Source organism: Oryx dammah, unplaced genomic scaffold, assembly GCF_014754425.2.
Source record: "Oryx dammah isolate SB20612 unplaced genomic scaffold, SCBI_Odam_1.1 HiC_scaffold_28, whole genome shotgun sequence".
Classification (NCBI taxonomy): Eukaryota; Metazoa; Chordata; class Mammalia; order Artiodactyla; family Bovidae; genus Oryx; species Oryx dammah.
Genome location: NW_024070212.1, coordinates 84,524,854 through 84,547,744, shown reverse-complemented (window position 1 = coordinate 84,547,744; position 22,891 = coordinate 84,524,854). Strand labels below are relative to the sequence as shown.

At 43.4% G+C, this 22,891-nt stretch overlaps 1 protein-coding gene across 9 annotated transcripts in view; it reads left to right on the top strand.

Annotated features, from left to right (window-relative positions):
* The window catches only part of FGGY (FGGY carbohydrate kinase domain containing), a 497,520-nt gene that overhangs the window by 54,916 nt on the left and 419,713 nt on the right, over window positions 1-22,891 (top strand). For all 9 annotated transcript variants that reach the window (XM_040232739.1, XM_040232740.1, XM_040232734.1 and 6 more), the window contains exon 5: window positions 20,861-20,949. In XM_040232739.1, the coding sequence (XP_040088673.1) occupies window positions 20,861-20,949 (89 nt within the window). The remainder of the gene's footprint in view (window positions 1-20,860; window positions 20,950-22,891) is intronic.

The following is a 22,891-nucleotide window of genomic DNA, read 5'->3' as shown; positions in this document are numbered from 1 at the left end:
GTGGATTTTCTCTCCAGGGTGGTCTTCCCATAAACTGGGCTCGTAACTGAAATATATGGAGTGTTGAGGCTGATGGCCTGTCTTCATTTACCTGGACAGTGAATCTTTTTCTTATCCCTGCATTTGCATATTTGATTTATGCCAGCTATGTGCTGTATTCTCTTAGTTTTATAGTCCAACAAAGTGATTTTAAAAAGCAGACCAAATTTTTTTAAAGAAGAGGGACTTGGTATGATACCTAATAACATTTAGTAAACGTCAGCTATTGTTATGATACTATATTTTACAGCTTCTATGGCTTAAAAACCTGTGTTTTCTTTATTTGATTGATGACATGGCCCTGTGAGTTAAATATTGAATGTTTGCTGCATTTTATAGATAAACACAATAAGCCTCAAATAGATGCAGTGCCTTGTCCACAGGTATCAGGCTTGAGTGTTCATGAAGGTGCTTCTGGCCCTAAATCCTGTCTTGTTCTTTTGTTTCTTTGTCATCTGGTGCATCATGTTCTTTTCTCATTTAGGTTGGTGGTTTCTGAGCTCCATAAAAGTAGGTACCAAATCTCTTTCCATACCTGACTGTTTCCTCCCCTTACCCAAACGTGGTGCTTGGTATTGAAAACATACTCAATAAATATTTTCCAAATGATTCCTTGTTTTCTGGTCTAAGGCAGACTTATGGCTGAAATAAATAGCAAAGCCCCTGTCCCCAGCTTCCTTGCTGCCAGCCGTCCTGACAACTGTGTAGGGATGTCAACTACTTCTAGGAATATACAGAAGCAAGAGAACAATTGCTATGTTCCACTGGCCTTATGCCTACATGGTATGATTTTCGATGCAAGACAAAGATTGAACAAAATTCTTTTCTCACCAGATTAAAATGGAGGTCACATCTATTGGAGGAAAGAACTGTCTTTAGAAAATATGCTAAAAAAGACAGTACATTTAATGCTTGTTGTGATATATAGGAACTCATTAGCATGATCAGCTTCATTGAGATGAACTATTCTGTTGGAAATCTGGAGGCCCAGGATAGATGGATGTTAATTAGGGAAAGGCAGAAGGCAGGCCAGAAGTCAGGAAAGATGTAAGTCAGAGCATTCTTCTGGAGTAGTAAGTCTCATTTCTCTGAACATACAGGTTGGTTTTATTTTCTTTTGTTGTTGTTCTGTTGTTGTCTTCAAAATGAGAATAACTGTTCTGCTGTTGTAGGACTATATTCATTTAATCAGTGAAACAATCATTCATCTAGTAAATACTGTGAGAAAGGCACTGTGCCTGGTGATGGGGAGGCAGAGTGGAAGCCAAGAGCATCCTTTATCTCAAGGGGCTCCCAAGTCTAGGATCAAGTGTAACAGGCTGTGAAAGCCATTTTCCCCCAATGCTTTATTGTCAAAATTGTCAAACATACAGAGACGTAGAAACAGTTTTATAATGAACACATAGAACTCTGACCTGGATTCTGTCATTAATACTGTACTGTACTTGGCTTATCATGTGTATGTCCATCTATCTGTCCTTCTGTCCGCCCAGTCAGGCCATCTTAAGTTTTTGGAATAGGTTGAGTCACTGTTGGTCTTCCCAGATGGTGCTAGTGGTAAAGAACCCGCCTGCCAATGCAGAAGACACAAGAGGCACTGGTTCGATACCTGGGTCGAGACGATCCCCTAGAGGAGGGCATGGCAACCTACTCCAGTATTCTCCCTGGAGAATCCCGTGGACAGACGAGCCTGGTGGACTACAGTCCACAGGGCTGCAAAGAGTTGGACATGACTGACGCAACTTAGCGTGCACACACAAGACATTATTACACTTGTGAAAGCATTTTGAAATATTAAAACCCTTCACTTTTTTGAGATGCTTATCAATATTATTCAAGATATTGACCCTGTTTAATTGCTATCTGTGAACGTTATTGACACCTGCACTAGAATTTATTAAATATTCTACCATATGCTCTTAAGTCTGCTATCTCAGTTAATTCGTCTGAAAATCCTGTGAAATAGATGTTATCACTTACTTCGGAGGTAAAGAAGCTGAGGATGGAGAGAGTTAGATGGATTACCACCTCCTGGCTCTATGACTTCTGGCAGTGCTAGAATGCAAAAACCTGGGTTTTCTAACTCTATGAAATGGATTTAAGAAGAACTAAAGGTTATTTGGTCAACTCCAGCCTCTATCAGGCAATGCGCCGCCCCCCGCCCCATGTCTACGGATGACATACCTAGGTAAAGAGAGCTAGTTCTCTTAGTTTAAGCTTCAAATTCCAGATAGCATTTTGTCTAACTCAAATTTTTAAGATAAATATGAATTCTAGAATAAAAAGTTCTCCTAATTTAGACATACGGTTGAAGAATCATGCTTGAAACTGGGTGAAATCTGAGATTTCCTCGACTACACAAGCTCCTACCCACTCCTCTTCTTTTCTCTGTGGTCCAGCACATGAAGTTAACTCCCAAAGGTCTGGCCTCTTCCTTCTCTTTGCATTCACCTGAAATGTTTGCAGTTGGAAAAAATGAATAAATGAGTCAACTGCTTCCTTAACTGTTCTGAACCTGGGGGTCCTGGCAGTACTTCTGTAGCTAAGACCTCACCAGAGGCCAGTCTCTATGCATGAAGCTGGGGCCACTTTGCTGGTTGAATGATAAAGGGATTTCAGGATCCACGTGAAAGCCCATGTCTCTGAATCTTTCCTCTATGGAGAGGCTGGGGATTAGGTGAAACTTGGGCATGACCTCAGTAATAAAAGAAAGTCTGATCTCAGCTCTACAGCCTCGTCAGTACTCCTACCCACACCCTCTCAAAAAGCTGCTTTAGTCTGGCTTCCAGGCTCTGTCTTCTCAACAGTCAGTGTCTTCTGGCTCAAAAACACAAGACTAGGGAATTAATGAATGAGTAAGTATATCTATATAGAAGACAAGGAAAGCCATATATGGTCCAATTATGAGTGTTTAATGTATTTTTGCTATTAATACATTTCTAAAGTGCTCAATTCCAATATAAATCTATTTGGATAAATAGCATACAGAGATAAATACCTGGAAATCAATGTTCTGCATTATTTGAGAAGTGCTGACTGCTTATTGAAAATAAGAAGATATGATCTAATTGGTTATGTCTGGGAGTAATGATGGAGAAGGCAATGGCACACCACTCCAGTACTCTTGCCTTGAAAATCCCAAGGATGGAGGAGCCTGGTAGGCAGCAGTCCAGGGGGTCGCAAAGAGTCGATCAGGACTGAGCGACTTCAGTTTTCACTTAGGGAGTGCCCAGGTAGTGGCTGGCCTGTTTGGTCTGTCTCTCATTCAGTCTTTGCTTAAGGATCAGAATAGTGGCACAGATCGATGTTTTTCTCCCAGTAATGTTGCGTGTGTAGAGTATTGGAGCTTGCCCAAGAAAAGCAAAGTGAGCTACCAGGACATGAGATCTTTTTACCAATCAATTATTCATAGTATTATTAATAATAAGGATTTCATCTTCTCTGTTGGTATTATTCACCACTGATTAGTGAAAATGACCAGTCAAGGGCTAGCAGCAGTCAGGGTCTGGCATTTGGGAACAGCTGTTCTCCATGACCCCTGAAGTTCTCTTTCAGTGCTGGCGTTCTGTGAGCCTAAGATAGATAGCGAGAGAATCGGGACCAGAGTGAAGCCTACTGCAGTTGTCTTGGCGTGAGGCCATGTGGTCTGGCTTTGGCCAGGGGTCAGAGACCAGCCCATGGACCTGAGAAAGGGAGTGAATCACTGTGCAAGTATTTATTGAGCACCTCCCATGTCCTGGGAGGCAGCAACTGGAGCAGCAAAGAAGAAATACTAGGTTTGGAGTTCAAGTGGCTAGGGTTTCACTTACTCTCTGCATGATCTTGGGAAATTCATTTCTCTTACAGGCCTTAGTTTCCTGTCCATAAAAGGTATTGACACCAATATTTTGTATCAGAAGGTATTTGGTAAGTTGTAGAGTGCTGGTGGTAGTGATGTATTTTCTGATGATGATTAGAACAGAAAAAGTTGATTTTTAGGAAAAAAAGAGGTTAATGAAGTCTATTTTCCATATGCCTATCTCTAAATGCAGTTAAGAAAGCTAAGCATGAAAGTAAAAATCCACACTTTCTTGAGGTAAGCACTGTTTTTTTTTTTTTTTTTTCTTTAAGCTATGCTTAATCTTGCTGGACAGCTTGGGGAATGGGTGGTGTCATTTGTGTTTGAGCAAATGGGGACAGGCTGACTGTGAGTGTTAGAGCAGGGCATCTAAATCAAGGCTAACTCAATCCTCTACCCTTCCTACAACAGCTTACAGTCCCAGGAAGAGAGAAAATCCATCCTCCGATGCCCCAAGCAACTGCTTCCAGAGCAATTTCACTTGCACAGTTATGCGTAGCTTTAGGGTACTGTCTTTAGCAAGCAACATTCTCAGGCCTATGGCTGTAAGAGCGGGCCCCTGTTTCAGAGAAGTCTGAAAATGCTACCATGGTGCCCATCACTTCCTTCCAGAGTTGACCAGGGACATTCATTCATTCAGCAAATATTTACTGAAAATGTGTTTTATTCCAGGTATTTGGTTAAATGCAGTAAATCAGAGTCCCTGTCCTTAAGCAGCTCATATTCTAGTAGAGGAACAGAAATAAAGGCACAGCGCTCTGTAAGCAGGACGGAAATATACCCATGTTAGCGGAGAGGAGTCAGGAGGAGATGACGTGTAGGCTGGGAGTTGATGGAAGCGGGCACTCGGCAGGGTGGAAGGCTGGTGCAGGGAGGGGTCTGGCCGTCCGAGGAAAGCAGGCCTGCTTGGGGCTGCAGGGGGAGCGTGGTGAGAGCCTCGAACGTGAGAAAGCAGTTCTGTGAGTCAGTCTGAAAGCACCTTTTGAGGCCCTTTTGCGAATTCACTACTATTCATCATGGGAATTTCCTTTGTAAACATTATGGAATGGAGCCCTAGCCCCAGTCAGAGGAAAGTCAGAACTTTCTGTTCCACCTGTTCTAACCATCCCACCGCAGGGCCTGGACCAATGGCGACAGGCTTGGCGGGCGCCTGTGGCTGCAGTGTCCTCCCTGGGCCCAAGGAGAACCCTGCTCATTTCAGTCCTCTCAGGACCAGACTAGACAGTGTCCCAGAGCACAGGCAGGCAGTGAGCCCCTGTTGTCTGGGAGGGTGGGATGGAACAGCGGGGGCTGCTCCACCTCCCCGGTGGGCGTGTGACTCAGAGGCGGTGACATCAGCCATGACTTCACTCCCTGAGAGGAGAGGCGGCTGCAGACCACGCGGGGCTCTGGCTCCTGCCCTCCTTCTCCACCTCTGTCTCGTCCTGGGGACGTTGTCGTGATCCTGCTCCTGTTTTCCACGCATCTTTCACTTCGCTGCTTTTCTGTCCTCTCATTTTATTCACTTCTCATGTTTAACCTGTTCTTTCCCTTCACCTTAGCTTCCCCTTCTCTCTCTCTTTTGTCTTTTTCTTCTTCCTTCCTCTCTTCTACTTTCCTTCATTTCACTTTCCTTCTCGCTCATCTTCTCTGCTCTTTTGCCTTCGTCTTCCTTCCTCTTCCTTTTCCTCTGCTCTTTCTCTTCCTTCTGTGTCAGAAAAGTATGTGGAAGCTGGTCCTCCTGCCTCTCCCTCCCCTCCGGACTTCCCTGCATGTTGTTGCTATCCTCCCCTTCCTAAAACTGGATCCTTAATCACCCACTGCTCAGGACTCAGGGTGGCCCCCATTGTCTTCTGACTTGAGCGTCTAATATGAATTTCCCTCTTCCTCCGCTTTGGCACACGTCTCTCAGCCTGACCTTCCCAGCATTCCTTTCCCATGACCATGGATAGTGTTGCTGCTTCTTCCTGCACTTTGCTCAAGCCATCAAGAACTTTGCTCAAGAACAGCCGGACTGTTCTCCATCCTGTCTTCCTTAGTCTTTGCCTTCTCTCCACACTGAGGTCAGATTCTTCCTCGCAAGTAATACCACCCTTCTGCTGCCTGCCCACAGCAGTGCCTTGCTTTCATGACCATGCAGCATCCTCAGTTTATAAATCAGAATGTTTTCAAACTTAAGAATTATTTTTTGCTACTTATCCATCCCTGCTGAGTGTTTGCTATGCCGACTCTTTGCTCCACCTAGCCAATAAGCAACCTAAGAATTAGGACCAGTATATTCCTGCCTTTCATCTGTGGTTACCTTTATGTGTAGCACATACCTAGCCACAAACCGGGACTGATGGACAAACTTCTGCGTGGTCAATAAGTATTTCATTTAAGAAATCATTATTTCATGTTATCTCAGGGACATAGGGGAGTAAATTATGATCTCTTCTTAAAAGGACCTAAGTGTCTAATAAGAGAGATGGATTGGTCCCATATAATTTAAAAGTAAGGATTGTGAGGGAAACTAACATTTACTTGTGATTGTGCCAGGATGAACATTGTGACATGTATAACCTCACTGAATTGAGTCCTGCTCACAGTGCAAGTTAAACATTGCTGTAAGTGAACAAAGGAAGACCCAGAGATATTAGGTGACTACTGTTCAGAAGTAATGTAATTAGCAAGTAGGAGAACCTAGCTTTAAAACATTTTTTTATTATTTTAAAAATGTATTTTATTCAAGTATAATTGATTTACAATGTGTTAATTTCTGCTGTACAGCAAAGTGATTCAGTTATATATATGTGTGTCTATATACATGTATACGCATATATATTCTCTTAAATGTTCTTTTTCATTTTGGTTTATCACAGGATGTCAAATACAATTCCCTGTGCTATGCTATACCATTCTATGTGTTTCCATTCTATGTGTAATATTTTCCCTCTGCCAATCCCAAACTCAATTTACCTCTCTCCCACCTTCTTTCCGCCTTGGCAACCAAAAATCTGTTCTCTATGTCTAAGTTTGTTTCTGTTCTGTAGATAAGTTCATTTGTGTCATATTTTTAATCCTACATATGTGATACCATCTATTTGTCTTTCTTTGTCCAACTTCACTTAGTATACTAATCTCTAGTTACATCCATGTTGCTGCAAATGGCATTATTTTTGCCACAGGACTGGAAAAGGTCAGTTTTCATTCCAAACCCAAAGAAAGGCAATCCCAAAGAATGCTCAAACTACCACACAATTGCACTCATCTCACACGCTAGTAAAGTAATGCTCAAAATTCTCCAAGCCAGGCTTCAGCAATACGTGAACCATGAACTTCCTGATGTTCAAGCTGGTTTTAGAAAAGGCAGAGGAACCAGAGATCAAATTGCCAACATCTGCTGGATCATGGGAAAAGCAAAAGAGTTCCAGAAAAACATCTCTTTCTGCTCTATTGACTATACGAAAGCCTTTGACTGTGTGGATCACAATAAACTGTGGAAAATTCTGAAAGAGATGGGAATACCAGACCACCTAACCTGCCTCTTGAGAAATCTGTATGCAGGCCAGGAAGCAACAGTTAGTACTGGACATGGAACAACAGACTGGTTCCAAATAGGAAAAGGAGTATGTCAAGGCTGTATATTGTCACCCTGCTTATTTCACTTCTATGCAGAGTACATCATGAGAAACGCTGGACTGGAAAAAACACAAGCTGGAATCAAGATTGCTGGGAGAAATATCAATAACCTCAGATATGCAGATGACACCACCCTTATGGCAGAAAGTGAAGAGGAACTAAAAAGCCTCTTGATGAAAGTAAAAGAGAGTGAAAAAGTTGGCTTAAAGCTCAACATTCAGAAAACGAAGATCATGGCATCTGGTCCCATTACTTCATGGGAAATAGATGGGGAAACAGTGGAAACAGTGTCAGACTTTACTTTTTTGGGCTCCAAAATCACTGCAGACAGTGACTGCAGCCATGAAATTAAAAGACGCTTACTCCTTGGAAGAAAAGTTATGACCAACCTAGATAGCTTATTCAAAAGCAGAGACATTACTTTGCCAACTAAGGTCCGTCTAGTCAAGGCTATGGTTTTTCCTGTGGTCATGAATGGATGTGAGAGTTGGACTGTGAAGAAGGCTGAGTGCCAAAGAATTGATGCTTTTGAACTGTGGTGTTGGAGAGGCCTCTTGAGAGTCCCTTGGACTGCAAGGAGATCCAACCAGTCCATTCTGAAGGAGATCAACCCTGGGATTTCTTTGGAAGGAATGATGCTAAAGCTGAAACTCCAGTACTTTGGCCACCTCATGTGAAGCGTTGACTCATTGGAAAAGACTCTGATGCTAGGAGGGGTTGGGGGCAGAAGAAGAAGGGGCTGGATGGCATCACTGACTCTATGGACGTGAGTCTGAGTGAACTCCAGGAGTTGGTGATGGACAGGGAGGCTTGGCGTGCTGCGATTCATGGGGTTGCAAAGAGTCGGACACGACCGAGCGACTGAACGGAACTGAACTGAGGAGTATTTCATTGTATATATGTACCACATCTTCTTTATTCATCTGTCAGTGGACATTTATATTGTTTCCTTGTCTTGGCTATTGTCAGCAGTGCTACAATGAACATTGGGGTGTGTGCATCCTTTGAATTATAGTTTTGTCACTATATGCCCAGAGGTGGGATTGCTGGATTATATGGTAACTCTGGTTTTAGCTTTTTGAGGAACCTCCATACTGTTTTCCATAGTGTCTGTACCAATTTACATTCCTACCAACAGTGTAGGAGGGTTCCCTTTGGACAAACAAGGTTTAAACTAAAGTGTGTCAGTCTCTAAAGCCCATTGTCCTTCCTGAAAATGGAAATGTGGTGTAACAGAGATTCTAACTAATACAGAGATCACTTAAGTGGTTACTCTGTGCCAGCTGTTGTTCTGGACACTTGATATACACTTGCTCATTGTTCTCTCAATAGCTGTGTGGTAAAGGTGGTGCTGTGCCCTCTGTAGTCACCATAGACAGAGAGATTGAAGTGAAGGGTAGTTAAGTAGCTCTCCCAAGGCCATGATGCATTAGATCTGGAATTTTCACTCTTGCAGTCTGTCTGTGAAGAAGAAGCAGTGGAGAGTGCAAAGGCACCTCTGTGCAGAGTAGAACATTGTGTTACTAGAGCTACCATTGCATCAGTCAGTTTGAGGAATCAGGGACAGGGTGGGGAGGGGTGGTGTTGAAAGGCAAATGTATTGAGAGATGAGGCTAAAGGGAAGCCTGGGGCCAGGCCACAAAATCCTGATAGTGTCCAGTGCCCTCTGTAAGCACTCTTACAGAAGATGCAAGATGTTCCTTAGAAAGAATGTTTTGTGATGTTGGGCAGCTATGCACCATCATAAGGGAGAGTTCATGAAGTTCTGATCTTCTGCTACTTGAGTAGTGAAGGGATTTCTCAGTTGCGGACCTTGTCCACACACATATATATGATATATATGTGTATATATGATGTACATATATGTATATGTGTGCATATGATATGCACCATATCTTCTTTATCCATTCATCTGTCAGTGGAAATTTAGGTTTTCTCCACACACACACATACACACGCACGCCCACCCACCCAGATAAGTCCCCCAGGAAGGGCCAAATGGAACCGTGAAGTACACGCATCCTTTATGTGTTGGTATAAGTAACGTTTGGGTTGAAGGAAACTGGAGAAAAAAGAGGAAGGCCGTCCCTGTGAGCCAGCCTGGACCTGCCACCAGCTTGTCCTCAGATGTTCCAGAGCACGCGACATCTGATGGAGCGTTTTCCCCGCTTCAGCCCCCTCTCCAGTGTGCTTGGCAGACGTTCAGGGTGGTGCTGCACTGACCCAGAAGTCCCAGCCAGGAAGTGAATGAATCCATTTTCCAATTAAAATGAAACTTCTCCAAAGGACCTGCTCACCCTGAGAAGAGAAATTTATCTTCCTGGCAGTCTGGCTTGGCTAGGATATGTCTGTGCCCCTAAGACAGACAGTGAAAAGCCATTAACTTGAATGAGAAAAGAGAAACTGGGACAGTCCTTATTCACAACCTCATTCATTTATCCATTCATTTCTTATTTCCATTTCCATAAACTCCTATTTAGGTTGCACATCTATGCTCATTCATTTATTTGTTCATTCATTCAGCTAATGTTATTCATCATCTATACATCAGATAGAATGCAAGGTCCTAGCAGCAGAGAGGCTGAACAAAAACACAGTCCACGTCTCTTAAGAATTTCCAGTGTAGCTAGGGAGACAGACACATGAACAGACAAGGCGAAGTGTCATGGTGGGGCTAGCCACTGAGTGTTATGGAGGAGCATAGCACAGCAGCACCCCACTCGGTGTGGGGGAATCACAGATGTCATGGAGTGCATGATTCTTAAATGATGATAGCATGTTGGCCAGGTGAGAGAGGGAGGGTATCCAGGTAAGCAACCCTGTGGATAAAGACATAATAATAATGGTGAGTAAAAGGACAGTGTAGTGCAGTATCTCAGAGATGGAGAATATCAGAGAGGAAGCTGCCAAGTAAGACATGGTTTACTTGTAATAAATTTACATGTAAATAAATTTAATCATTTTTTTTAAAGAAGACAGTGTCTTTTTGGTTTTATGTGGACCATTTTTAAAGTCATCCTTGAATTTGTTACTATATTGCTTGTGTTTTACATTTTGTTTTTCTGACCACAAGTCATGTGTGATCTTAGCTACCCATCAGGGATCAAACCTGCATCCCCCACACTGGAAGGCTAGTCTTAACCACTGGACTGCCAGGGAAGTCCCTAGTCTTTAACTCCAAAGGTGGTAGAAAACTTTGAAATCTCCCTGTGGGTGGAGCTGTGTCTGCTGTTTGCTCTCATTTCCCTAGCACTGACATGTAGAGGACACCAAATGAAGAATGAATGAATGATTTACATAGTCAAATATACATTTTACGTAGGCCATTGTATTCTAATTGGCTGTGCAGAAGGTGGGAATTGAAGGGGTTAAAGCTTGAAAGAATTTGGATGATGGCTCAGACGGTAAAGCGTCTGTCTACAATGCGGGAGACCTAGGTTCGAGCCCTGGGTTGGGAAGATGCCCTGGAGAAGGAAATGGTAATCTACTCCAGTACTATTGCCTGGAAAATCCCATGGACAGAGGAGCCTGGTAGGCTACAGTCTATGGGGTCGCAAAGAGTTGGACACGACTGAGCGACTTCAATTTCAAAGTTTGAAAGAGGCCATATCAGCTAGGGAGATAACAGATCACCTCAGCACTTAATAGAGTGAAACAGCAACTATTTATTTACCTTGTAATAACACAGGTTGCTGATTTGAGATGGTGATTGCAGCCATGAAATTAAAAGACGCTTACTCCTTGGAAGGAAAGTTACGACCAACCTAGATAGCATATTCAAAAGCAGAGCCATTACTTTGCCGACTAAGGTCCGTCTAGTCAAGGCTATGGTTTTTCCTGTGGTCATGAATGGATGTGAGAGTTGGACTGTGAAGAAGGCTGAGCGCCGAAGAATTGATGGTTTTGAACTGTGGTGTTGGAGAAGACTCTTGAGAGTCCCTTGGACTGCAAGGAGATCCAACCAGTCCATTCTAAAGGAGATCAGTCCTGGGTGTTCATTGGAAGGACTAGTGCCGAAGCTGAAACTCCAATATTTTGGCCACCTCATGTGAAGAGTTGACTCATTGGAAAAGACTCTGATGCTGGGAGGGATTAGGGACAGGAGGAGAAGGGGACGACCGAGGATGAGATGGCTGGATGGCATGACCGACTCGATGGACGTGAGTCTGAGTGAACTCCGGGAGTTGATGATGGACAGGGAGGCCTGGCGTGCTGTGATTCATGGGGTCGCAAAGAGTCGGACACGACTGAGCGACTGAACTGAACTAAACTAAAGGGAAATGGATTTTCTGGTCTCTGCTGAATGTGTTCAAGAGTCCCTGGAGGACTGCTGGCTTTCCTGATCTGGGCTCTTCTCGCCTCTCTTGAAAGCATGGAGCCTTAGCCGAGATGGTTTGTTTTCGCTCCAGGGGCCCTCTCATCCTCCAGGTTTCCGAGTTTCCTCAGGCTGCAGCTCTACACTGCAAGGAGAAGAAGGTGCGCTCTTGAGGCCTCTATTCAGGAGCATCACAGTGGTGCTCTTGCGTCACTGCATTGGTTAGACCAGGTGCTGTGCCCAGCCCCAATGATCTCCATGTGGTGGAGAAACAGGTTCACCTTCTAATTTTTGTTTTGTTTTTAGATGAAGTATAGGTGATCTACCATGTTATGTTCTGCTGTACAGCAAAGTGATTCGTTCATACATGTATGTAATTTTTTGGTATTTTTTTTCCATTATGGTGTATCATAGGATATTGAATATAGTTCTCTGTGCTATACAGTAGGGCCTTGTTTTCTACCTGTTCTCTATATAATGGTTTCCATCTGCTTACTGCAACCTTCCAGTCCATCTCTTCCCCAGCCCCCTCCCCCCTTGGCAACCACAAGTCTGGTATTTATGTCCAGGAGTCTGTCTCTGTTTTGTAGGTAAGTTCATTTGTCTCCTATTTTAGATTCCACATGTGGGTGATATCATGTTTGTCTTTCTCCTTCTGACTTTGTATGATCATCTGTAGTTGTATCCGTGTTGCTGTAAATGGCATTACTGTGTTCCTTTTTATGGCTGAGTAGTGCTCCATTGTATATAGGAACCACATCTTCTCTTTCTATTCATCTGTTGATGAGGATTTAGGTTGTTCCCGTGTCTTGGGTATTGTGAATAATGCTGCCGTGAACACTGGGGAGAATGTATCTTTTTGAGCTGTAGTTTTCTCTGGATATATGTCCAGGAGTGGGATTGCTGGATTGTATGGTGATTCTAGTTTTACTTCTTTGAGGAACCTCCATACTCTTTCCCATAGTATCTGCACCAACTTACATTTCTATATTGATTCTTTTTCTTTGGTGAGCTCCGACTAATACCGAGGAATGAAGAAGTGGGGACTGCTTCATAGATTAATTGGGAATTTAAAGTAGAAGGATGATTGGATATAAGCCGTGAGAGAGAAGGAGAAGATGACTTATTGGGTAACTAGTCCACTGAGGAGGAGGGAAACATTTGGGGGAAATAATGGATTCTGTTATGGACCTGTCAAGTTAGAGGTTCAGTGGGGCAGTTTGAGATCATGCATGTTATTTGACTTGTAGCTGGTTGGAACCTAGGAAATAATTCATCTTGTTCAGGGAGCACATGAACAATAAGAGCATTTAGATGAGACAAGAACATCAGCATTTAAAGGGAAACTAAAGAAAGGAGCTCAGGGAGGAGATAAAAAAGCAATGATGAGAAGGGCATGAAGGAGTCCAGGAGAATGAAGTGATAAGCAAGACCCCACTCAACCTCTACTTGTCCAGATCTTCCACTCTATGTCATGTCTGTTCCAAGACCTTACCTAGTCCAAAGCCCTCTCTTCTGTTAGGATCCTCCGCTCCAGAGACAGTACCGCCTACTGGAAACTGTGGTACCCAGGTCACCATAGCATCTTTCTCCTGTCCCCCGCTTCACTTTGGTGTGCTGTAGGGGAGGCAGACTCCTGACTAGCACGAGGCGGCATTAGGGATCTGTCAATGCATTTTAGTCTGTCTTTCCACTTACGTGTTCTGTGACCTTGGGACAGTTGTGATCCCTTTCTGGTTTCTACTTTGTCAAGCTGCAAGGTGAAGTTTATAATTTCTTACCTTCCCCTTATTCTTTGCCTTAAAGAATTAGGCAGATCAGATGAGATCATGCATGTCAAAGTGTTTTAAAACTCATGAAGTTCTGCAGCAGTAATTGGAGTAAGATCTATTGACTTATTAGGCACTCGTGTTATTTCACTTAACCCTCACAACGTCCTTTGAGGTCAGTGCTAGTCATGTGGCATTAGAGGAAACTGAGGCTTAGAGAAATTAATTTGCCTAAAGCTTTACAGTTGGAAAGTGGCAAGGACAGTCGTCAAACTCAGGTCTGCCTGACTCCAAAGTTCTTAGAGCTCACATACCAAAGCCTTGTTTTCCTAATGCTTGTGGTGGTATCACATTCCTGGGCAAGGTCAGCCTTGTAGAATATGATCAGTTTTCATACAAATGATAACATTTTTATGGTGAGGGAATCATTTCTAGTGTGGATTATAAATTCACCTCTCTGTATAATCACAGGGCTTCAGGGAAGGCATGGGGAGAGGATGCATGTATATATCTAGTTCTTAAAGATTAATTGAAATCTTCCAGTGGAATTATTTCATTTTATAAATAAATTCTGTGAAGGTACAGTAAAACAAATCCTTCTCCTAAAGGGATAATCTACCTTGTCAGTTTATTTTATTTTTGAGGAAGATTCACTTTTATTTTATTTTTAAATTAATTTTCATTGAAATATAGTTGCTTTACAGTGTCATGCTAGTTTCTGTTGAACAGCAAAGTGAATCTGCTATATGTATACACATATCCCCTCTTTTTAGGATTTCCTTTCCATTTAGGTCATCACACAGCACTGAGTAGAGTTCTCTGAGCTATATAGTAGGTTCTCATTAGTTATTTTATACACAGTATCAGTAGAGTATATACGTATCATTTCCAATCTCCCAGTTTATCCCACCTCTCTTAAACCCTTGGTGTCTGTACATTTGTTTTTTGGGTGTCATTCTCAGCAGAAGCATAAATATTTTTTTCTACTTGATCTTTAGGCTTCAGCTCAAATCTCTCTGCCATGAAGTCTTTTTTAGCCACCTCGGCCCCAAAGCCCTTTCCCTTCTCTGAACAATGTCTATGATTAGTCATTAGAGGTAGATATATGGCCACACACAAAAAAATGAGTTATGAGGCTGACTCACCAAACCTTGCGATCAGGCTCATTACATGATCATCATATATCATCTTCTTCATTACCGACTGTTTCCTTTGCACACATCTTTCTCCAGCTTCATTGTAATTTTACTTTAGAAGTGTTTGATCTTAAATTTCTTTATACCTCCTGAAACCTTTTTCTTTCTTTTTTCTAGGAGTTAGCTGGCTTTTGCCCTCCAGGAGTTTGTCCTTTTGAGATGGACTTAGGTGTATGAGTATATAATAAGGACGCAGCAAGGGATGGAGAGATTCACTGAAAAGGTGACATTTGAGCTGCATTTGAATCAGGTAGACATTTGATCATGAGAGAAGATGGGAAAGTCAATCCTATAGTAGAGGCTTCAGCCTCGACAGAGACGGGGGAGTATGAAAGAGTACAGTGCATTTGGGGAAGGGAAAGAAATGAGGTGAGATCAGGGTGGGGAGTGGCGAAGAGAGAGGTGATGGGCAGTGAGCCCAGAAGGAGTCATACAAGTAATGGCCAAGTTGGAGCTAGGTTAAGTGTCCCGAGAGCCGTGCCAAGGAGATAAAATGTGATTCCAGGCCATGGGGAACTGTCGAACCATTTTAAACAAAGAAATGTCATGGTACGTTTTAAGTTTTTTAGAAAGATACCTCTGGTAGCACAAACCTCTCAGTGTATCTGTCTGTCTGACTTGAGATATCTCCAGTGTTTGCTCTTTTTTCTCTGTAGATGGGAGTTTGAAGCACAGTTGTTTCATTCATTCTGCAAAGTTTCTAGTTGGGGATCATGACCCAGTCCATGTTTTTTGCCTTTTTTTTTTTTTTTAAGAATGACATTAAGGATTAAAGTTTTTTCCGGAAACATCTGTCCTCTCTGGGCTATCAGCCTGTGCCCTACTTCTCAGTCTTAAATGTAGAGTGAGGATAAGTTTTTCCTTTTCAGAGTGTCCTTGTGCTGGAAAACAACGTGAGTATTGGGGATGATCCGGCAGGATCCTTTACTGGGAGGGGAAGTAGGAAGCTCTGTTCCTCCCTTTCATTCAGTGTACACAACAGGAAGCCCAGATAAAATCCCTGTGCAAGTCATAACAAAATACTTCATGATCCCTTTTTAACTGGTCACCCCTACTTTCCACGCTGTTCCTGGACCCTGGCATCTCCCGACGTACATTGCAACATCTGCTTCATTTTATCCCAAAGTTCCCTTGGCATCTAGAAGCCAGCAGAGACCTCACTGCCTCCCTGGACATGGCAGTGAGAAGGAAAGGGCGAAAGCTTCATCTCTATGCCCCGGGCTGGTGGGGTGGTTGCTGCCTGGCCTTGAACTTTGGGTTTACTACTCTACCTCCAGCCTCTGCTGAGACCCAGAGCTGTGTGTGCTTTGAGTGGTAGTCTCCTCCCAAGAAAGGCTGTAGTTTTAATGAAGTAATAGATGATTTTTTTTTTTAAAGAGTTGTTCTCTTTGGTGGCTTTCAAGCCTGAGGGATTGCTTAGCTCAAAGGATTGTTATTGGAATGCAGAAGCCTTGATTGCCAAGTCACACACCCCAGTAACTGCTGATTTCTTCTTCTTTTTTTCTTGAAAAGACTACCTTTTGTAAGTTGCTTGGTAACTGTAGGAGAGACTTCACTCCTTCAGCACAGAGACCTCCTAGTTTGAACTGGATTCAATGCCCAGATTATGAGATGCGTCTAAAGTTGTCTTTTGATAGGGACCTGCTCTGTGTTTACTCCAGCCCATGTACCATTTGTGTTTTATGAGGGTTTTGAGGTATATAGAAGTTAAGTGATTTGTCCAGGATTGAAAGTGAAATCTTTGAAATTTATTGTTGTCCTTTTTGTTGTTGTTGTTCAGTTACTGGATCATGTCTGACTCTGTGACCCAGTGAACTACAGCATGCCAGGCTTCCCTGTCCTTCACTATCTCCTGGAGTTTGCTCAAACTCATGTCCATTGAGTCAGTGATGCCATCTAACCATCTCATTCTCTGTTGCTCCCTTCTCCTCCTGCCATCAATCTTTCCCAGCATCTGGGCCTTAGTTGGCTCTGCTCATCAGTTGGCTCAATTATTGGAGCTTCAGCATCAGTCCTTCCAATAAATATTCAGGGCTGATTTCCTTTAGGATTGACTGGTTTGATCTCCTTGCTGTCCAAGGGACTCCCAAGAGTCTTCTCAAGCATCAGCTTTCTTTATGGTCCAACTCTTACATCCCTACATGACTACTGGAAAAACCATAGCTTTGACTATACAGACCTTTGTCAGCAATAGCTTCTATCATGATGCTTTCAAAAGGCCAAAACCTACAGCTCTGATAGATCAGGGAGCTTCAAGGTGGTGACTGTGGCCTGGTGGAAAAAAGGAACCCTCACTTTAGAGCAGGTTTGGGCCAAATCTTGTCTGACTTTGGGCAAAGTATTATCACCCGAACCTCAGTTTCTATATCCTTGACATGTGGACTACTGTGTATCACCTACAACCTCTGAACCATCCTGAGAATCCAATGAGACAAGGTACTATCTTGAGATGCCGGCACTGTTGTAAGCTGTGGAAAAATCTAAGAGCACAGTCACTGTGTCTGATGCAGGCCCAGTGGTTCCAAAGGTAGAATTAATTCAGTAAGATTGAGGCCCAGGGCTGGGACTCTACTGACTGGGGAGGGGCGGGGATGGAGAGATTTTCTCATAGAACTGGATTAAAAATCAATCCACAGTGGGTAATAGGCCCTTGGCCAGTCTGGCATGTGATGACTGAACACTTGTGAATCATGGAGCCCAACCTAAGAGCACCATGGGAGCCTGCTAAGCAGTGTCAATGTCTCCCAGGAAGGGATTGGGCTTTCGGAACATCCCTTTCATCCAGGCACACACTTGCCCCCTCTCCTTTTCTGGCTGAGTTGCAGACTTTGCTCTTGTGGAGAAGACGGAGTACATACTGCTGTCTCCTCTCCTGAGAAGGGAGGCATTCTTAAGGATACTCCACACTCCTAATATGATACCATTTCTGGTGTGTCATTCTGTGGAGAGTTTGAGCTGGGATCTCTGCTTTCGCCTGGTGATGCTGGCATTGTCTCAAGAAAAGATGACCCACCAGGCTGCCTTGCCCCTCCTGCCCCTGAAGTGTCTCTTTCTGGCCAGAGGCCTGAGGTTCTCTTTGAGATGTACTGCCCGGGTTCCATTGTCCACAGCAGCCTGTGTGCCTGGCTACAGGCTGAAAGCTGCGATTCTTCAGGTCTGTAATGACTGTACACCAGACCTAACAGAAGTAGTTGCTTTCCCAGTTGAGGAAGACTGCTTGGCTTTGGCTGGTAGCACTGATTGTTGCTGCAGCAGTTTCGTGGTTTTTTTCTGATTGGCCTTGAATTTCTGGAGTCTTTAGAAGGAAGCTGCCATTTCTCCCTGAGAATTGATCACTGAAACCACAGAGCATGTGGAAAGCAATCTGGGGGACTACCCAGAAGACATGCTAGTAATTTGACTCATCATTTCAAAGGCTACCATTTCCTGACTGTGATCTATTAGTGTACAAAGGTACTGCTAGTTCAGAACTACATTTGATCTATTTAGTTAACTTTAAGTATTACTTTTTTTAACATTAAGATATATAGTTGTTCAAAGCAAAGTTTAGCCCTTTCTACGTGTAAAGTGAAAATGTGTTAGTCACTCAGTAGTGTCCAACTCTGTGTGATCCCATGGACTGTAGCCTGCCAGGCTCCTCTGTCCATGGACTTCTTCAGGTGAGAATACTGGAATGGGTAGCCATTCCCTTCTCCAGGGGATCTTCCTGATCCAGGGGTTGAAGCCAGGTCTCTTGCATTGCAGCCAGATTCTTCTGTCTGAGCCACCAGGGAAGCCCCTTCCGCATGTAAGCGCTCACCCAAATGCTTAGGAATTTAAAACAACCAGCAGTAACAGAAAATGGGCTTAGTACTGCCTTTTACATCTGAGCCCTTTTGATGTTAGTGTTGTTTTAATGGGACGCTGTTCTGGGTTAATACTCATTTTCTCTGCTGTGAGTAAGTGTCTGTGTTCTGAAAGTTGTGATGGGGAAGGGGAAAATAGGAAGAACTCATAGAAGTTGAGGACAATGTAGATGAAGGCCAGTGGTATGTCTGTAAAATAGATATAACAGCACTTGGGACTTTTGTATGCCACGTGGTGCTTCCCTGGTGGCTCAGCAGTAAAGAATCTGCCTTACAATGCAGAAGATATGGGTTTGATCCCTGGTTCAGGAAGATCCTCTGGAGCAGGAAATGGCAACCCACTCCAGTGGTCTTATCTGGAAAATCCCATGGACAGAGAAGCCTGGCGGGCTGCAGTCTATGGGGTCGCAAAGAGTTGGACACAACTTAGCAACTAAACCACAAGCAATGGAGATAACACTCGTGAAAACCCTTTGTAAACTCTGAAGTGCCCCTCACCTGAGAAAGTTTGAAAGGTGAAAATAAGCAGTTTGGTTGTCCTGCTGCTGCTGCTAAGTTGCTTCAGTCGTGTCCAACTCTGTGCGACCCCATAGACGGCAGCCCACCAGGCTTCTCTGTCCTCCCTGAGATTCTCCAGGCAAGAACACTGGAGTGGGTTGCCGTTTCCTTCTGCAATGCATGAAAGTGAAAAGTGAAAGTGAAGTTGCTCAGTTGTGTCTGACTCTTAGCGACCCCATGGACTGCAGTCCACCAGGCTCCTCCGTCCATGGGATTTTCCAGGCAAGAGTACCGGAGTGGGGTGCCATTGCCTTCTCCTTAGTTGTTCAACCCCTATCTATTGAGTGTCTGCTCTACCTTACCCGCTAGCCGATACTGGAATATGTCTCTTTTGGACTTTCTGCCTTGTTGCCTCTGGGTTCCCAAGGACACCCTTGAGCTTCTGGTGCACTCAGTTTTGTTGTAGCCTCTTGGGGAGGGAATAAGTGAAACCAGGACACGGAGAGTTGCCTGGATGGTAGGAAACCTTGCTTGCTGCCACTTGTCTGCATTGCTCTTTTCTTTATGAAGTCCTACTTCTCCAGGTCCTTGGCAAAAAAAGGGCCACTTCACAGTTTCCAGCTTTATCTCACCTCCCATTCCACTCGAAGGCAGAAGTTAAATGACTATAATTGGATCCTGATTCTAAATTCCTGGGAGAAGGAATCGAATTGGCCCCGCCAGGTCACATGTCTGTCCCTTGTCCAGTTAAGCGTGTTGTCTCCTACCCTTGGAGGAGACTCCAGACCGGGGCCGGGGGCATGTGATTTCCACCTCGCAGCTGAGGGTCCAGTCCTGTGTGGAGGAGGAGAGAAGACAGTCTTGGGATATTATAGGACACGAGGCTGAAGAGGTCCTTGGCCCCATGAGGCTTGCAGTCTAGCAGGAGAGAAGGACATTATACACATACTTGTGAGGTGATAGAGGTTGTAAGACAGCCAGACCTCCCCCAACCCGAGGAGGAGATTGTGGATGGCCTCCCTAGGGAAGGGTGGATCTGTGGATCTGGTTAACCAAAAGGGGCAGGGCAGTGTGGACCCTAGGAGGGAACAAGGTGGTAAGTGAGGAAGGAGAGTTCCAGACACATGTGGCAGAGAAAAGAAAAAAGCCCAGTGGTAAGAAAAAAAAAAAAAAAATCTGGCCAAATTGGCAATGTGGAAGAAATTGGAAGCAACAAATATTTTAAAAAGGTATAAGGATAGGTGGATTCAGTACCATTCTGTCTGGCTTAGATTGGAAGTTCTTTGTGGACAAGAGGCGATCATTCCTGTTGTTTTTGGAACCTGTTAGCGTGGGGAGAGGTTTTCATGGCAGGACACCTCACATTTCATCAGGTAGTTTCTTAGTGTGATTTTTCTCCCCAGTTCCCAGCTGTTCAGCTTTGAAGTCTTTGTATATGTCTTGAAATGTATCCCCTTGCCCTTCACTGGAAAGATGGATTGGGTACCCTTGCAAAGTGTACTTCTTCCCACTCCAGGTTGGCAAAGAGGAATAAAAGGGAAATTATAGTCATTTTTGGAAGGATCAATAATTGCCAGTTTTTCTTTCTTGTGTACTGCTTGTATACTCCCCTCCCCACCACCATTTCCCAGCCCCTGCACAGATGTTTTCTTGGGCATTGTTGGCTATGCTTTTGTTTTGAAAATTTTGAAACATTATGGAGAGAAGAGGAGGAGAAAAAATAGCCTGTAATTGATTCTAATATATATTTAATTTGGCAGAACTTGAGAGAGACTTGCTGGGATAAGGCGGGACATTTCTTTGATCTCCCAGACTTCTTATCGTGGAAGGCAACAGGTGTCACAGCACGGTATGTTAATTACAAGTTGGATTTTATTTGTGTTCATCCATTCTTGGGTGTCTGTATATATATTGCTTTCTTAACTCGCTTTGACTGGATGTACTGTTTGGACATCTGCATGTGATTTTGCATACTTGAAACATCTTGAATCCATCTTCCACCTCCACTGCACATGCCCAAACACCATTGTTTTTATGAGGCCTGGAATGTGTGTATCCAAGGTGAAGACCATTCATTAAAATTGGACACATTTAAAGGAGATGTGAATAGTCTGTTGTGAAATGTGACTGTTTTTCCAAAGCCACTTTTTTACATGATGAAGAAAAGAAACATTTTAGGCCCCGAAAATTAAGGCAAGAGATACATTTTTTTAAGGAAGCTGATTTTAACTTTAACTAGATTGGTGTTAATGAAGCTATTTTGCTTTTTGTATCAATGTACCTGAATCATCCCAGAGGATAAAGGTATGTATGTTGAAATCAATAGTATATCTTAATAAATTTTGAATGTTATACATAAGTCATGTGCTATCTGGCACACACCTGACAATTTAAAAAAATACTCAAGTGTGTTGCAGCTGCTGCAGTAAACAGAGTGGATGTGTGCACAGATGTGCATATATTTGGACAGATAGGACATGAACTCTCAAAGCATGCAAACCTATTGTCATCTTGACCTCAAATTTCAGGGGATGCACAAGGGCAGGAGTCTTCTTATCTTAGAAATGACTCATAATTGCATATAAGAAAGATCATTTCCCAAAGGACAGATAAACCTGCTTCAGTGTATATATTTAGGTGTATCTTAAATTTCTCTCTTTTAAATCTTCTCCATTTTCCTTTTTATTTAACTAATGAGAAGCTGGAACGGGCAGTTTCATTTTCCCTGTGCTCTTTCCGTTTGTCTCATTTTGTATGATTTGGACTTTCCTAGTGGAGAGTTGATGGGAGTATAGTGGTTCATTCAGCAGCAGGGCCTTCCAGAAAGAAGATACTTTTCACAAGCACTTTATTCATTTTGTTGATTATTCTCCCCTCCTCTTCGTGAAACGCTAGAGTAGAGGGGATTCACATGCATATAAAAATGGCCTTGGCAAACCTCAGGTACCCACCTTTCTCTGGGGAGAGGGCTCTGGAGGAGTGTTCTGAACTTGACCCCAGAACATGCAATTAGTCACCGTCATCTTGTTACCATCAGTGAGGAGCGGGGTTTGGGTGAATGTCTCATCTGGACCTTCCTCTTTTGTTGTGATATTGATTGTCCACAGTTATTTGAGGAAGGACCTTTCTCTAGTTTTTTCCCCCCTATTTTTGTGCAGTAGTGAAGGAAGTGTTTTGATTAATTTAGCCAAATGGACCTAAAGTCAAAGCAGTGCTAATAGGGTGGGTATCAGCAACAATCCGTTAGCCTGCAAGCCTTGAGGACTTAAAGGCACAACTAAAGATGGCAGAGGACCTCAGTTTCCCTTTTCTTTCCTTGGGTGTTAATCAGTCCAGTATAGTGATGTCTTCCTGGGTTTTGTTGTTGTTGTTGTTTTTATTTAAACTTTTTTATTTTGTATTCGAGTATAGCTGATTAAGGAAATGGCAACCCATTCCAGTTTTCTTGCCTGGAGAATCCCAGGGCCGAGGGAGCCTGGTAGGCTGCCATCTATGGGGTCGCACAGAGTCGGACACAACTGAAGTGACTTAGCTTATAGCTGATTAATAATGTTGTGATAGTTTCAGGTGTATAACGGAGTGACTCAGCCATACATATACATGTATCCATTCTCCCCCAAACTCCCCTGCCATCCAGGCTACCACATGTCATTGAGCAGAATTTTCTGTGCTGTACACTAGGTCCTTGTTGGTTATTTTAACTGTCAATTCCAAGCTCCCTAACTATCCCTTGTTTTTTTTTCTGATGGTGCTAGATTGTCCACACCCCCATTTCCAAGCGTCTGATGTCA